Source organism: Rhea pennata, chromosome 1, assembly GCF_028389875.1.
Source record: "Rhea pennata isolate bPtePen1 chromosome 1, bPtePen1.pri, whole genome shotgun sequence".
In the NCBI taxonomy this organism is placed as follows: Eukaryota; Metazoa; Chordata; class Aves; order Rheiformes; family Rheidae; genus Rhea; species Rhea pennata.
The window spans coordinates 151,874,000-151,890,586 of record NC_084663.1 but is presented as its reverse complement, the minus strand read 5'-3'; the positions used below and the strand labels follow the sequence as shown (position 1 = coordinate 151,890,586).

At 38.1% G+C, this 16,587-nt stretch overlaps 1 protein-coding gene across 2 annotated transcripts in view; it reads right to left on the bottom strand.

The window, feature by feature from the left end:
• The window catches only part of RASA3 (RAS p21 protein activator 3), a 134,775-nt gene that overhangs the window by 14,468 nt on the left and 103,720 nt on the right, over positions 1–16,587 (bottom strand). The window contains exons 7-16 of one of the 2 annotated variants that reach the window (XM_062601661.1): positions 16,224–16,296; positions 11,610–11,689; positions 7,419–7,523; positions 6,745–6,901; positions 5,792–5,940; positions 3,758–3,872; positions 2,824–2,898; positions 2,110–2,233; positions 1,367–1,473; positions 652–729 (exon numbers count right to left, since the gene is read on the bottom strand). In XM_062601661.1, the coding sequence (XP_062457645.1) occupies positions 652–729; positions 1,367–1,473; positions 2,110–2,233; positions 2,824–2,898; positions 3,758–3,872; positions 5,792–5,940; positions 6,745–6,901; positions 7,419–7,523; positions 11,610–11,689; positions 16,224–16,296 (1,063 nt within the window). The remainder of the gene's footprint in view (positions 1–651; positions 730–1,366; positions 1,474–2,109; positions 2,234–2,823; positions 2,899–3,757; positions 3,873–5,791; positions 5,941–6,744; positions 6,902–7,418; positions 7,524–11,609; positions 11,690–16,223; positions 16,297–16,587) is intronic. The other variant, XM_062601663.1, reaches the window with a different exon arrangement.

Here is a 16,587-nt window from a genome sequence, read left to right as displayed (position 1 = left end):
AAAACCAGGAAGAGATAAGGAATTCCATGGTCTCGGAGGATTCTTCTTTGGAGTACAGTCTGATCTATGAATCCTAACTAGACCATCACACCAGTGATCTGGCTCTGTGAATCCTAACTAGACCATCAGTGACCTGAAATTATCACTGGACACTGCAGTTTCGTGGCCTATTTAAATGTTTCATTTCAATCAAATGTCCAGAGACTGGGCATCCAGATCTAATATTGCCATTCCCTCGCAGAAAACAGAACTGGTACAAAAAGCATATCCCTTCCCCACAGTAGGTAAGTCTTCTAGGTTAAACTTTAAAATGCTCAGACAATCTGAAAAGTCCTGCAGAGCTGCTACCATGTACCAGAGGCAAGCAGAGAATGTCATTGAATTTCCTCATTGCTACCTTTCTCCCAAAAGAATGGAATGAGAAGTCCTGCAATACTCTTCTAGTATGGTGGTACATACAATTTTGCTTTATTAAAGCATAGTTCAGATTAAGGTAGGTTTATTTCTCCCATGAACATGAGGCTTATAATTAAAGCAACAAATACACATTTTTCATAAACCTGGTTTATGAAAGGCTTAATTAAATGAATTATAAAAGCATAAAAAAATGTTTTCTTAAAATAAAACTTTAAATGAAAATGTCACACTTACAGATTTAGATTTTGATAAGCTGCCCAGTGTTTGAATAGTCTTAGAGATAAGTGTCAAAGTTCGAGAAGTCTGAGGATCCTAGGAAAGAGAAAAGTGCTATTATATGGACTAGATATTTAAAACATGGGCTAGAGGAAAATAAATTTTATTTCCTATTTCACTTGCAGAAAATTAACATGAAATTTAAAAAGTCTAAATAAAATAGTATAGTTTGCTTCTTTTAAAGGCATTTGACTCTTGTAAACCATCATGTTGCATAGCTATCTTATTGTCTTTGGTTCTCTGAAGAACAATCATACACAAAGCAGAGAAAATAAGTCAATCTTGAAAATTGTTTCAGTCCTTCCTACCCCTAGTCAGAACAACTACTTAAAGTTTTGAGCAGAACATCTCCAAGCATTGCTTTTACAATCAATCCAGAATTAACACAAGGCAGTAAAAAAAAAAGGAAGCAATAACTATCTTCTGCACAGTAATTTAGACCTTTCAGCTCATTTGATCTTAATGTAAAATGCCCTATTCCTCCCATACCTTTCAAGTTCTTCATGCACACAGTTCATCAACATATACTCCATATACAAGACAAGCATAGCAGACCTGTGAACTAAGCTATTTCTCCTAAATGCTATTAAAAGAATTAAAGCAAGAATCTTGATAAACAGACTATGGTGACAGAACTACATACATAGCCAGAAAAAAATGATACAGTACTTACTGGATGGTGTGGTGTAAGCTGAAAGAGGTTTGGAGAAAGAATAGCAGGAGCAAAGAATCTCAGGAAAATAAAGCTGCTGACAGCTGTATATCTCACATCTGGGTCACCTATATACATATATACATATATATATATAAAAAAAATCTGCTCAGCATTTCATTAATCCTTCTTAAAAACAATCAATGGCATTCTGCTCAAGTTTCTCTCTTGTGAAATGACTAGTTAAAAAACTGAACTCGTATTACTCTCTCTGAAAAGTCCTATTCTAATCTGCTTCCCTTAGTGAAAATACCTAGGTTGTTTTTTGTTGTTTTTGTTTTGTTTTTAATCAGTGCTGTTTTATGTTGCTGCTGCTTCTCACAGAGCCAATATACCTAAGAGGGATTGAAATGAATTCTCTCCTAACAAGCAAAAAACTTTTGAATCATATGTGTCCCCCTGATTATGCAAAAGAACATTTTGTAAATGTTGATACCACAAATACATACCTCTACCCTGCTCTTTCTAAATGTTTTTTTCCTTTGAAAGATGTTTAAGAAAAATCTCATATAATCACCAAAAGTTCTGTTCTTTGTGGAACAAATAGTCAAAGAGAAAAACGGCATTAATATGCACCCTTATTTGTATTTTAGATAAACTGCTGTTCAATTACTAAATCCCTTATGGATCATACAGAACTGTAGACTACACGCACATTTAAAGGATACCAAAGATATGAGATAAAACAATACATTGCAACTTACCTTGAAAACGTTTAGCAGCTGACTCTCTCAGTGAAAAGAAAATATCGCACATCACTGTGGGACAGCTTACACCAGATTTTGTAATTACAGTAAAAATGCGATCAACATATTGCCTCAAGTTTTCCTGAAAAATATAATGATCATGACAAAATCAATGTCTTTTTCTGTTGTGGAAAGTGAGACTATTCATGTTTTTATGCATAACGGCAACATTATGAGAGTCCTACTTGCAACATAATACACTTGCAAAACAATCCCACACTCGGTGATAGGCTCTTTGGTAAATGGACTTATTCAAGTACAAGAGTGAAAGTGTTATTTCTGTGAAAAGGAAACATCCAGCGATATGGCATGTTGATCCTTTTGATAGTGTTGTTTTCTATAACATCATTAGGCACCACCAGAGCCTTATCAAGGCTAAGTTATCCTTGCTCCCAATACTATACTGAGTATTCAGTCATTTGTCAGCAAGCTCTAGTCTTCCCTGTTTTGCTTTTTTTTTTTTTTAATTCTACAGATATCATATTTCAGCACTACGCCTTACAGCTTAATGTGAAACTCACGTGAAATAATAATACACACTTTGTGTGATTAATAACATTTCCAGAGTATTCTAATGAACGACAACTTTATTTGCAACATGAAACATCTGAGGACCTCAGTTACAAAAAATTCTATTCATACTAGCATGTATCTTCAAAATCTAGTGCATACCCTGTTATTTTCCAGGTTTTCGCCATCTTTTAGTTTCACAGGATCAATTTCACAAGGTTTATGGACCTGGCAGATCTAGAAAGAATATATTGAGCAATTAACGCATTAGTTTACCTTTAAGTGGGAAATTTTAGTAAAAAATTTAGAGTAAATAGCTGAACTCAACTTTATAATGTATATGTTTTTCCTTTGGAAAAAGTGTCAAAGTTAAATTATCCATTATCTTTTATTTTTTCCAAAAAGTAACATTAATTTGTTCTACTTTAGCCTTTAACTGAAATGTACAATTGTTTGTTAAGCCTTCTTAAGCAGGGCTGGTAACGAAAAGACCTACTTTGCCAAAACAGTTGATTTAAAAATGTATCTTTATTCTTCCAAAACTTAATTTTTCTCGATGAATGTATTAAAACAACCGATGAACAAAATGTCAAATCATTTAAAGGAAATCTGTGGTCTGAAAGTATTGCTTAATAACTGCACTAAAGAACCGCACCCCTACCACTCTGGTCTAGATAGATAATAAACCATTGCTACAACACATGCATCATATACACTGTTATCTAAGAATAATTTTATTGTTTTAAAACCACTAGAGACAATGTACTGCTTATAGGGCTCTGGCAGTTTTCTGCGGTGGATATTCTTTATTCATCCACATTTTTAATTTATTTATTAATTTCTCAGGGAAAAAAGTTATATTTAATAAAACAGAAGAAATCCATTCAGACAAATGCAAACCTCCCATTTCCTTAAATACTGTTTCTGAACGTGGTAGCTCAGCTGTGGATAAACTAACACACCAGATTTCGATGCAGAAACAGGCTCTTACATATTAATCCTACAAAGTCATCTTAAAATGTGAAGAAATAAACAGCATCTGTTCCCTAAAGGCCTTTTACAGTGATTTTTATCAAACACTCTAAACTGTTCTTACCTCATCTATGATTGGCTTCAGTGTAACTTGCAGATAATGCATCCCTGCCAGTTTCATGGTCTCATCAATACACTTGGAAGTTAATGAGTTCCCTCTGAAAATGGTGTTTGGATCTCTGAAAGTGAACAATTTTCTGTAATTTAGTCTCTTTGCAAGAAACTGCTAACATACGGAAATAAAAGAAGCAGTGAAAGGTGATGGAAATCTGGTTTTGAATACACAAACAAAAAAATCCCTTTGAATCCAGTCTGCCACTAAACGCAGTTATGTAGCATTTAGTGCACTCCCAGGTTGTAACAGAAAAGCAGTATAGCAAGTCCAAAGATGTTGGTAGCGGCTTTTTTTTTTTTTTTTTTGTATTAGGGTAGTGTGTAAAAGCCTCAGTGCACCACCCAAATACATGGCAACATGCAGACTCAGATCAAATGTTTTTACAATGTAAATGGACGAAAACGCACCTGCTTTTACATGCTCCATGTTTACATCACATGTGACCTACTATCTTATACCACAAGATGAGTATTTGTAAGTTAGGAGGGATATGAAAACATTGGCTCCAATGGCACAGCCATCTTTTCTAGGTGACCTGCAGCACTGTCCTATGATAATATCCTTCAACAAGGCACTGATCTCAGTCCTGCACTGAGAGTCCTGTGGATGCTGTGGAGACACTTACTTCTTTCTGCAAGGGCCACTTGCACACAGTTTCTCTACTACAATGCATGGACACAGCACTTGCTAAGCTTCAGCTATCTGCACTGTGATGTGGGGTTTTTCTGTTACTGCATTTGGAGAATGCAAACAATTTCATATTAAATTTGTACCTGTAACTCTCTGTATAGCAGTTTAATTTATGCAGATAGGTACATAATCAACTATTCTTTCTAAACCTAAATGATCAAAACTGTGCCCATAGACAGTATTTCAAATCTAGACATCAAGTCTTTTGCTTGCTCTCATACATACAGTAACAACATATCTTTCCTGATTTTTATACTGTACCACAGCTGTATTCATTTACAAGCAGTGAAGAACAGGATTAGTTCTTCTGCTGGATTCACGATTTTGTTTTTTAAAGAAACAAGCTGCCTACCTGTTAGAAGTGCCAGACAGCCCTGAAAACACATAAACAGCCCTTGCTGTCTTATCACAGGAACACGACTGACCAGAGAGCAGCAAATTTCCTCACATTGCATTAACCAGAATACTTCAGCCAACTTGCAGCACAGAAAAATACACCTACCTACAGGAAGGAAAACAGTCTATCCCTTAGACACTATGAAAAAAGCCAACCCACACACAGACTTTATTTTGTACTGAGGAAAGCTTTTACTTTAGAGTCAGTATCTGTCACTCCCCTCAGCTCCCAGCTATCTCTGCTGTCAGCCAAGAGCATGACTATGTAGGCTTATGGCAACAAGTCCTGCCTGTCCTGAATGCTAGATCTTGATGCTGCAAAAATGTCAACAGGACAGTAAGTCAAGGCAGAGACTTAGATAGAAGTGACCAGAGAAAAGATTACGCTTTCTGCCATCCACTGCCAGATCCAATCCCATCTTTGTTCTTCAGCCATCTAATTGGAAAGATGGAATTCAGTTTGCCTTAAAAATTCATCCCTAGGAAGAAACTTGCCTTTTGTTTTCGAACAAGTTCAGGAAGCACTTAGTGTTAGATGGGTTATTAGCACACTATAAAGCTGAAATGTTTTCATGTGAACAGCTGAATGTAGGATTTTTACAATTACCAAATATAATCAAGACTGAGAACACAGTAAGAATCTCTGCTCTCAGACCTAACAACAATCTTGTAAGTAGACAGAGGAAAATCTTATGGGGTGTCCTCTAAGATTTCAACTCATAGATCTTCAGAGCACTGAATGAATTTAAATACTCTGTCACTCAGCTGGGAGGAACAGGAACAACACCAACAGTTTCTTTTGAAATTACACGAAATTCTAGAAACTGAGTGCAAGATCCTAAAACTAGCCAACATTGAGAATGTAAGTTTAATAGCAATTGGTTTGTTGGTACTTACTGAGTTCTCTTCACTTCGGCATTCGCAATGGCACTTATGAAAGGCACAATTCTGCCATAGTGTAAGAAAAGCCTGACAAGAGGTATGGCTGCTTCCTGTTTTTCTCTGCAAACTTCACCCAAAATGTGTGCAGCTGATGCCGAAACAGGCTGAACAGTGGAGATAAATAAAAACTTTGAGAGGTCTTTCTAGAAGAAGCATCATTTTCTTTCCTTCCCATCAGCTCCTTAATGCAGAAGACCATGCAACATTTGCAGCAGCCCATTACCCAAATGTGCCTGCACATAACATGGCTGTACCTTACCTTCTATTTTTCTGTTGGTGGAAGGTTTTGCTCACAAGAGGGCAGCAACTTAAAAACTATTACAATACAGTCTCTTTTTCCCCATTTTTAATAGCTATCTTTTCATTGAATATCACTGCTGCCTGGGAAGCAACTGAAGAAGAACTCTAAACTTTCCTTTTCAAGCCACAATCATAACAGAACACAGTTCTTGTACTGAAAAAATAGCAGTGCTGTTACAACTGCTAAAAGTATATATAATGGCAGACATGGGCCAGCATCTGATATTTCAGGATCAGGTTTTTGTTTGTTTTATTGTGCAAGTAAACCTGTTTATTTCCAGTGAAGAAAAACCATTTCAAACTGAAGTTCACTTTGTATTTTCAAATATAAAATTAAAAAACCACACAGAATATGTGGCTGTCATAACCACTGTTGTTCCTGGGTGTGCCTTCACCCACCATACTGCATGCAGATAAAGATCTTTTCTGCAAGGACTGAAAACAAACATGCTGGATATGCACAGCTTAACAAGACCCTCAAATGGTAAAAGAAAGAAGGTGAAGTCTATGGTGAAGAACTATAGTGCCAGGTAGATACTGACAAACATTTCAGGAGAACTTTGTGAGGATGATCAGCAGGTAAACAATAAGCAATACAAGCAAATTACCTCAACATCTGCAGATTTTAGCAGGAGGTCTCTAAGTGGACTGTAATAGTCTGAGGAGAAAACATGGTCCTCAGTGTAAACCACATTTAACCTTAAGGAACCAAGGTCATCAGGTTTCAGTGACTTGTTACCATTATCTCTGGGCTGCAGGAAATACCTGACAAGCAAAATAAGACAGAAAGCTTATTTTGAAATACAACACTATCTCAAGCTATACATGAGTATATATAACATGTACAGACATACACAATATTTATATATTTATTAAATTTTTGAGAGTTCTGAATCAGGATTTTTAAATGAAGTTTACCAGTTTATTTTGCACCAATTGTAACATGGGGAATTCTGATTATAAAGATTTATGTAGCTGTGATATGAAATTCCATATAATAAGAAAACTATAGCACTGGTGCTAAATTACAGCAGATAATAGTAAAAAGTCAATGCATTAGAACTCCCACAAACAATATACAGAGGCAAACTGAGATCTCCAATCATATATCAAAACTTACTGTTCTTATATCTAGCTCTTTTTTAAAAAAAAAAACACCAAAATAATCTTAGTAAATGTAAGTTAAATCCATTTAAAAACTTTATTATATAGTAATAGTTATTCTTAGAACTTCATAGCAAACATATACTTTCACCTATACTACCAAAAAAACGTCAAATACCATGCTTCGTATGAACTAGACTGTCGGAGAAATTTCAAAGGAAGTCTTAGTTCTCCTAGAAACTCATCTCCAAATTTCAAGTTACTGGCATTCCAAAGATCAACTCTGTAATAAAACAAATAATTAATATGACCATGTCATAATAAAAGAAAAAAAAATCAACAACTTTGTTTTCAATTTTGTGGCTCTCCCTCCCAAACACGAGTCAGAAAGGTCCAAAACTCTACTAGACTGGTTTCCAAGCCATCAGGGACAACCTCAGATTTCTGGAGCTTTACAATTCACCTCCATGAAACATCAGTGAAAAATCTCTGACCACCTTTCCCTCATCTGTATAACCAATTTTCCACAATCCATATTGATAAAGATTCAGTGGGCTCTTTGGAATCCCCAACAGGAGGGAAAAAATACAAAGATTTCAGTCTGGGTCTAATTTAGGATTATTAGAAGTGGGAGTCCTTACAGAGTTAGGGTGAATGTCTACACAGTCTTTCCTGGTGTTTTTGGTTCTAGGAAGGTTTACTGTATCAGGCTAATAAACTTTACTGCACCTAAACTAGTTCTGCACAGATTTTCAGAAACCTTAAGACAGTTCTACCATTCTGTATAATAATAGTTCACCTGTGTACTGACTGCAGCCTACATAAATTACAGCACTCAGTCCCTCACATTTGGGAAGCTCTAGTGTGTATCTCTAGATGATACTTCCTCTCCTTGGTGTATAAAACAAACTGCCGAGATTCAAAGTAGTAGTACTGGTTTGCACCTGCAGAAAAATGATGATGTTTAGCATTAATGTTTCAAACTCTAGGATGGAGTTTCCTCTGAGAGGCACTTTTATTTTAGAACAAGCTCAGCTGAGAATTTCACAACTAATCAAGTGACAGTCTGAATGCACACATACAGGGCATTCAAATAAAGAGGATTTTTGAGAGAACAGTAAGTTTAATTTAGATCAAGTGCAAAGTCATCCAGTTATGGATACATTTATGCCACCTTCCTAGTCTCAAGCAATTCACAGCAGGCTTGTCAAGGAACGAAGGCTGACAGTCCCTATAAAGGTTAGTTCTACCTTATATGAACACATAGGATATCTCTTAAATCCTCTGAGGCTTATCTCTCAACAGCATCTCATGCATCAAATTTCATATGCTAGACATAGCATCAGCTCATATTGCATGTCTGCTGCTTTAAGTTCTTCAAACTCTGATATTTTGACAGTATTTTTGTAGGGCAAGATTTCCAAAAAAGGAAAAATTTTCTATGCAAATTCTACCTCCTCTACCCTTTCTCCATATTTGGTCAGCTACTATCCTGCTAACTCTAATTCACGTGACTCAAAGCAGCTTCAGGAGAGGATGAATCTTGAGAAACTTATTTATATGTGGTCAAACAGTTTACCAAGTATTTATAGGCGAATGGTTTATAGCTTAGCCAAATTCTGTCAAGACACTCACTAGCAACAACAGATTCAAACATACACAGCCTTACACACTTCCAAAGAGAATGCTCCCATATGAAATCAAGTTATAGATAAAAATCAGTACAAACAATCTGTAGGAGTGGAGCTAGCAACTCAAGACCTCACACTACACAGTAAATAAGCCAGGCATGCAAAGTGTTGAAACTATTGTTTTGTGCACTTGGAGTATGAAGGATAAGGCAGCATAAAAAAATGTGTCATAATATGCCTCAGAGTGAAAGATTACTGTCTTTTAACTTTTTAAAAAGCAAAATTACGTCAAGCGCAGCTTTACAAATGGCCAGGCTGAAACCAAGTATAACAAGAGTCTTCACTGCTAAGTTAATGTCCCTTTAGCCACAGAAAGAAGCAAGCAAGCAGAGAGGCGGAGGAGAGACAATGGATTTCCCCAGAACATCTGGTCCCAAAGCACTGATATGCCCTGCCTGCAACTTCCTACACCCACTCAAAGACAAAAACCTTTCATTGCTTTAGAGAAAAAGCCATGAGAGATTAAGACTGCTCCATACCCTGTGGAATGATATTCTTCTCAGGAGTAAAAAAAAAAAAAACACAAAAACCAAAAAAGAAAAACAAATTGCATGAGCCATCCAGAGGGCATGGGGGCAATCTAGCCCTGACTGAACAGGGTCACTCAAGGAAGTGAGCGGGGGTGGAAGGGGAATCCAGGATGGAAACAAAAAAACCCACTGTCCTTTTTGGGACAAAAATCTCTGAACAAAGTTTGCTCAACTAAAACTGCTTTCCATTATTAAGTGCTTAATCTTTTTCCCAACTGTTCTGTATGTCTCTTCACAAACTCTTTACCATACTCTTTTTTTTCAAGCTCAGTTACCTGCACATTATCATTGCAGCCAGTCATTTGTCCAGAAATCACTTACTAAGAAAACCAAAACCACTGTATAATTCTATTCAGTTCCAGCAGTCCAAAATAAGAATAGACTGAAATATTAAGCAATGTGTAAATCCTGTCCATCAATGCCAAGGGTCCCCCTCCAGGAGTCAAGCAGCCAACAAAGAATCCTAGCTTTCATTTAAAGTCAGTTTATGCCTGGACAGCATGCTTACAAAGGTAGGTCTGAAAACATGTCCTGAATTCTACCAAAGCCATAACTTTATCCATGGGCTGCCCAAAACAGCATTTTAAAAGTGTGAAATATTCAAGTGCAGGTGTCAGTTCCAGGACAGCTGATTCAGTGAACATCTAACATCACCTTTGCAATAGGCAATTCATTAAAAATAGCGGCATTCCAGTCTACAACAGTGGATTTGGAATCTCAAGATGTTGTTCAATTGCATGCTCCAATATATATCCTATGGAACACGGAACATGTTGTTTACTACCTGCCTACATCATGCAGAAATACTAGTCTGGTGCTAGGTCATCTGGTGTGATCCTCATACTAATACAGCCAAATCAGCATGGCACTGAGCCTGAGATTTCTAGCTCTCTTACGAAATTAGTCGCAGGTTGCCCTTAAACTAGCTACCTTTGCACTGCCTAATGCAGACACTCTCAGTTTATTGTATCTCTCAAATAGGAATAGTTTTACTTTCCTGTCTCGCAGAGCCCTGGCAAAGATAAATCTAGTAATGGTCATGCACAGCTGTGATACTACAGTAACAGGCTACCTGAACCAGTTGCTGAGAGTCAGTCTAAGTAGAGAATAATATGGCAGACTGCATCCATTCATTCACTAACATAAATGCATCTTGCTCACTAGGATAAGTATTGTCTTCTCTGTCTGGTCCCCTCTCTTTCCCTTACTGCCAGTTTTGCTTCTGAAGGGACAAGAGAAATATTTTGAGAAATAAGCCCTTACTGCCTCTCCAGAAGGAACATACACACAGAAGGAGGTGGAGAGTGTGGCAACTGTTCTCCTTCAACTTTCGTTCCTCCAAATCTTAGCAGACCGGAGGAGGGAAATATCACACTTCTTGATACAGACACAACAGTCTTCAGCTGCGGTGCATCCAGCTCACCAGATGGCCCAGATCTCTAAGTTTCAACACATATGATGGTATCATGCATGCAATACTTCCAAGTTTTGCTCCTTCTATTCACCTGTCCCAACAGACACTATTGACAGGCCCCAGCAAGTTTTAAAATAGTAATAACTGTGTGTGTGTGTGTGGGGGGGGGGGGTGTTTGCTTTGTTTTTGAAATTAGAGCTGCTTCTTTCCTGTGCATTTTATCATACCCAGCCTTGCAAGAAGGAGTTAAATTCTGGCAGGCAAAAAGAAAGAGAAACTGCCTTGGCCACCAAGAAACTCTGATCTCAAGAGTTTCCTATCAGGGAAAGAGGACCTCCATCTGGGTTGCTAAAATGAAGGGACAAAAGAAAACAGATTGTTCAAACTGAGAGCATCCTATAACTTCTAGACTCTCTTTGGGAACTGAGGGAGGAATGAAAGATGAACCTACAAATAAAAGAGTACACTTAACAACAACAGCATATTAGTAACTTACACATAATATCAAGGAAAATAATCAGGATCTCTCCCACAGTGGAACTATTATGTACATTCAGACATGATCTACAGGACTGTGGAGATAAAGGCACGTACAGACACAGCGACAAAGACTCATCTTGATTTATCAGAAGTAAAACCATGCTTGCCACTTGGAAAACTCACTGTACTATAAAGTTACACAACTTTGGAAGAAAAGTTAATTTGTATGAAGTTTTTTTTTTTTTTAATATTACCTGATCTCCATTTTGTCAACTTCATCAACATCTTCAATATCAAAATGAGATTTCTTGTTGTAGCTACTGGGTCTTGTAACCTAGTGAAAAGGAGGAATCTTTAACAAATTAATCTGATACAAAAGAATTTCTCTGTTACTTGTGCAATGCTCTGACAGATTGCAATCTTTGACTATCAGCAGTAAGAGGATAGGGTTGGACTCTTTTCAGTGGTGCCAAGTGACAGGACATGAGGCAATGGGCACAAACTGAAACACAGGAATATAAGGAAGAGCTTTTTTACTGTGAGGTAACACTGGCACAAGCTGCCCAGAGAGGTTGTGGAATCTTCTTCCTTGGAGTTACACAAAACCTGCCTGGACACAGTCCTGTGCCACGTGCTCTAGGCGACTCTGCTTTAGCAGGGCAGTTGGACTAGATGATCTCCAGAGGTCCCTTCCAACCTCAACCATTCCGTGATTCTGTGAACTTTAGTCCTGATTCTGAAAACCTTTATGCATGTGAATAAACCTGTTGACTAAACAGATTCCTCACTACTCAGAAGTAGTTACATAATCATATCAAAGAGTAACTACATCATACACCAGACTTTCTTTAACCAGAAAAGGGGAATTTTTCATATTACTATGGTACTTTCAGTTTACATTGAAAAGAAAAAGTTGTGTGAAGGAATACTTCCTTTTTTTCCATAGATAAATTCTAAAAGAAAAAGTAAATTAATTAAGTGGTTTGAAATAGTCTTACAACAGATGCCCTGAGGAACTCTGAAGAGAATAAAACAAAAACAACCAAACAACTCCTCCCTCCTCCCCCCAAAAAACATTTTGCAGTTAATTAAAACTGGGAAGTTCTGCCTGTTCTGCTATCTTGGATGTCAGTTAATCATATCCACATAAAAATACCAAGCAGATTGATTTTCCAGGAGAAGCTAGACTGTTATGCATATCAGAATACAGAATCAGCTCCACAGATCAGCTTTTCTCACCAAACATTTGCCACATTGATAAACAGCAAAGCATAGGTAGAAAGACATGGAAAGATAGCTGCAAGTGTAGAGCAGAGAAGAGAAAGTTTTTATGCAAACATTTCTTAAAATTTGTTTTCTAGCATGATAAGAAGAAAAAAAAGACTTTGATGGCTGTATTTTTGACTAGTGTGTCAGAAACCTGAGAAAAAAGTTACCCCACCCAGCTGAAACCACAGCAGAAACTGATCAAATGCAAGCATATATAACATGTGGGTTTGGCTCTTGGTTGCACATACAAGTGCAACTTTATTGTAGCTTTAAAATACTTTCGTGGCTTAATACTTCCTACTCATGGAAAGTGGCTTCTATTGTAAACTTAGCTTTTTAGTTTTACATTGTACACCAGATGGTACAAAGAAGAGAGGCAAAGATTTAGCTGCACTGTAAGAGAGGAACCAGAGGAGTATCATCCTCAGCATGTGATGCTGAATATAGTTTTTGTTCACAAAAACAAGGCTATTTTTGAGGTGATACCTAACACCTAAAAGGTACTAGGCAGCAGTGGAGACCAAACCCTTCAGTCTATAATTGATTCAAATGCACCTGTAAGCCCAAGAGTATGGTGATTTAAATACATCATATCACTTCAGGAGTTCAGCATAAATTTCCTTACCCTACCTTGAAACAGTCTTCATTGTGGCTTGAAGAAATGATCCTACATAACTGAAAATGGCTTATTTTCTACTACTGCAAAGCTAATAGTGTAATTTTGAATAAGGAAGTTATCTTACATATTTTTTTATTAGCTGTAACATGAGTGGTCAAAAGGTTCCAGCACAGGTGTAAGTTACAACACAACCTGTCTAGTAAACATTTTTCTGAGGAGCTTTGCTGGAGTCTGCATGTATAAGGCCTCTATTATCTGCAAGCCTGCTCAGCATGCAGATTAGTTTAAATGCTCAAGAACTGTATTTCTAAAAAGATAGTTGTATGAAGTTTACCGGTACAAGGACAGGATTGAATATTAGGAAATTCCTAGCCCACAGTGCTGAAATTGTTGTAAAATGGTATATGATAGCTAAGAGGGCACAGCTCAGCTCTGTTGCTCCTTTTATTCATGCAAAGCTCTCAAGAAACTTACCAGCTGCTCAAAACTTTTTCAGCACACGTGGGTTTGCAAAGGGGTCCTCAGCACGTACCTTCCTCAGTTCCCATGAGGGGGGAATTTTCCTGTAGCTGCATATAGACTTCTGAGTCCCTTTGCAGCGCTACAGCTGGATAGTGGTAGAAATGGTCCCCATACCTCAGGTGCAAGTTTCACTTGTTCCACCCTTTTAATAAGCACTTAGATTTCACAGCAATGAAGAGCTATTTTCCGCTTAGAAAACTAAATCTATGAAAGGAAAGTATCTATTCACTGACTTTTACAGAGCTGCTTCCTGCTTGGATCCATGGACAGTCACTGGGCTTGCAGACTGCAGGAAAGTTGAGGAAGCTGTTTGGAATTGGCAAATGACACCTCTGTCAACAGCATGAATCTGTGTAGCTCTACAGGAATCAGAGCACTCTGTTAGCTTGCATCAGCTACAAGGCTGCTCATGTCTCATTACCAAATATATTTCCCAGTCATAGCAGTTCTCCTGAACTTTGGTCCCTGGAGACATTTAGTTAGGTATGTACTAACCACTCTCCAAAAAATGACATAAATCTATGATGACTCTGTCTGCACTGGGGGTATGTTTTTGCAGCAGAGTTCCTGCTGATTCAGGCATGGCCCCAGCTCTGTTCTTACCACACAGTAAACCTTTTACTCTGATTTAGCAGAACAGCTGCGGCATAGGTTTGAGCTCAGGTTTTGCTTCTGCTGATCCTTGCATGCAACCTGACTTTTACCAAAAAGGCAAGCTAAATAAGCCTCCAGCTCCCTTTCATAATTCCAGCTAGCAGGTGCTTCCCTTTTCCCTCATTCTTCCTCTCAATCTCCATCAGCTGCCAAGTTCAGTGCTGAATTTGTTTGTTCTGTTTCTGCAAGGCACAGAGGGCAGAGGAATCAAACAGGTGAAGCTTTGTGGTTTGCAGACTGAATTCCTGGATTACATTCTCGTTAAAAAGTTCTCGCAGTTAGATGTCTCTAGAACTGCCTATGTTAGGAACAAGGAAACCCATTTTAGCTTATTTACATACAGCATCATTCATGTGTCACTGCCAAAGGCAGCAGCTTTGGGCCAGGTGAGAAGCTGATATCCTGGGCAGCCCTGGGTGAACACACAGCGCACCTCAGTGCAGGTTCACTACTCAGAGCTGCGAGATCTCTGCCCTGCCAGCCAGCCATGCCTACGCAGCACCAGTGGGGCTGCGGGCTCATGGAGTCAGGCAGGGAGAGAGGTTCGTCACCAGCTATAGTTAAATTTGCAGTGAAGCTATACTTTAGAAAGATTTGCTGGATTACCACAGCAAAGATTACCCTAAAAGGTTATCCCAGCCAACCTTCAGTGCTTCCACCACTTAGGGTAGAAAGAAGAAAGAGCTTCTGCCAATAAAGAGCTTGTCTGTTCCTCAAACACAAATATATTACACCAATATGAGCACATTTCTGCTGGTATGACTGACTTTACATTTTGGTATAACTGTCCAGTTTCTAGATAAAGATGGTAGTTCATAGAGGGTGGAGGGAGAAAGCAGTAAGTTCCCTCACTGGCACAGGCCAGAATGATATGTGCATTTCAGATCAGCATGATGCAGTAGCACTTGTATGGCTGCACAGCTCTTCTATCCCTGACTCCTTCCTGCTATGGCTGAACATGCTTCTGAATTTACTCTAGAAAACACATCCCTAAGTGCCATTCCTACACAGGTAACAATTTCTACTGCAGATGTGAGCATGTTTTTGAAATATCTATTTAATTAGACCCATAAAATGTAGACCAGGAATAAAATGTCCAAGAGAAAGATGCAGATACTTTATAAGACAGAATGAAAAGTTTCAAGAGGTATCCAAGCTATAAAGCTATAAACATACATACACACACAAATACGCTCAGATCTAGGGAAAAAAAAAAGGGGGGAGAACTTTGAGTTACGCTTCATGGGAACAGGACCTGTTCTACGTTAAATACAGTTGCAGAGGCTTCACCCGCTTGGAGAAAAGGCACTGGTATTGCAGCAGAATGGTAACAGCTAAAACATCCAGTTTTAAATATGCTTTCTTTCTGCTGTTTTCAATGTTTTAATATTCCTATGAGACAACCTTCCTTCCACTGAATAGGGAAGGTAGGCTAGAAAAAACACAGGCTAGAAAGAACCACATAAGCTAAATAAATAAATAAAATGTAATAAAAAGTAATAATAATTAGAAATCCTACTCTTTATCTATCCTTTCTCAAAACTGCCTGGGCTGAGTTATAGGGGAACGAAAAGCTTGCTGCTCAGGAGAAGTGGCTGGAAGCTTTTCCTTTGGGCACCTGGGCTGAAGCAATATATTGCTGCCTCAGCAGACAGCTAGTCTGAATCTGGATACTTCTGTGCTCTGCACTATGCTTTGAAACAGCCTTCAAAGAAGACAGCTGGCACAACATGGGGCAGCCTGTTGTGCCAACTATCTACAGTGTAGTATTTCAGCTTGTCACCCATTCCTTTGAAATACCAACCTCAAAATAAAACACTTCATCAAAATGTGGATTGTTGGTCTTCTTTTTAACTTTAGTCTTTTTGGCTTCTGATCTGAATTAAAGAAAGAAAAAAAAAGTGTAAGAAACAACATTAGCAGAAGTGTGATCCTAGAACAGAGTCACTGAGGAACAATGAAATAGTCAAACATTTGATTTATTTGAAAGAACTGGAGTGCCATGTGGCTCTAGGACAGCAAGGCACATGTGCTCACACAAATTTGAGAGCGCGATTCACTGTGTTGCTGTGTAAGTAATTGTAGTTTGTTACCCACTCTTAAACTGGCACCCTTGAACCCTGATTCTGTCACTTGCTCCCTCCGGCAGTCTCGTATGTGTACAAAGC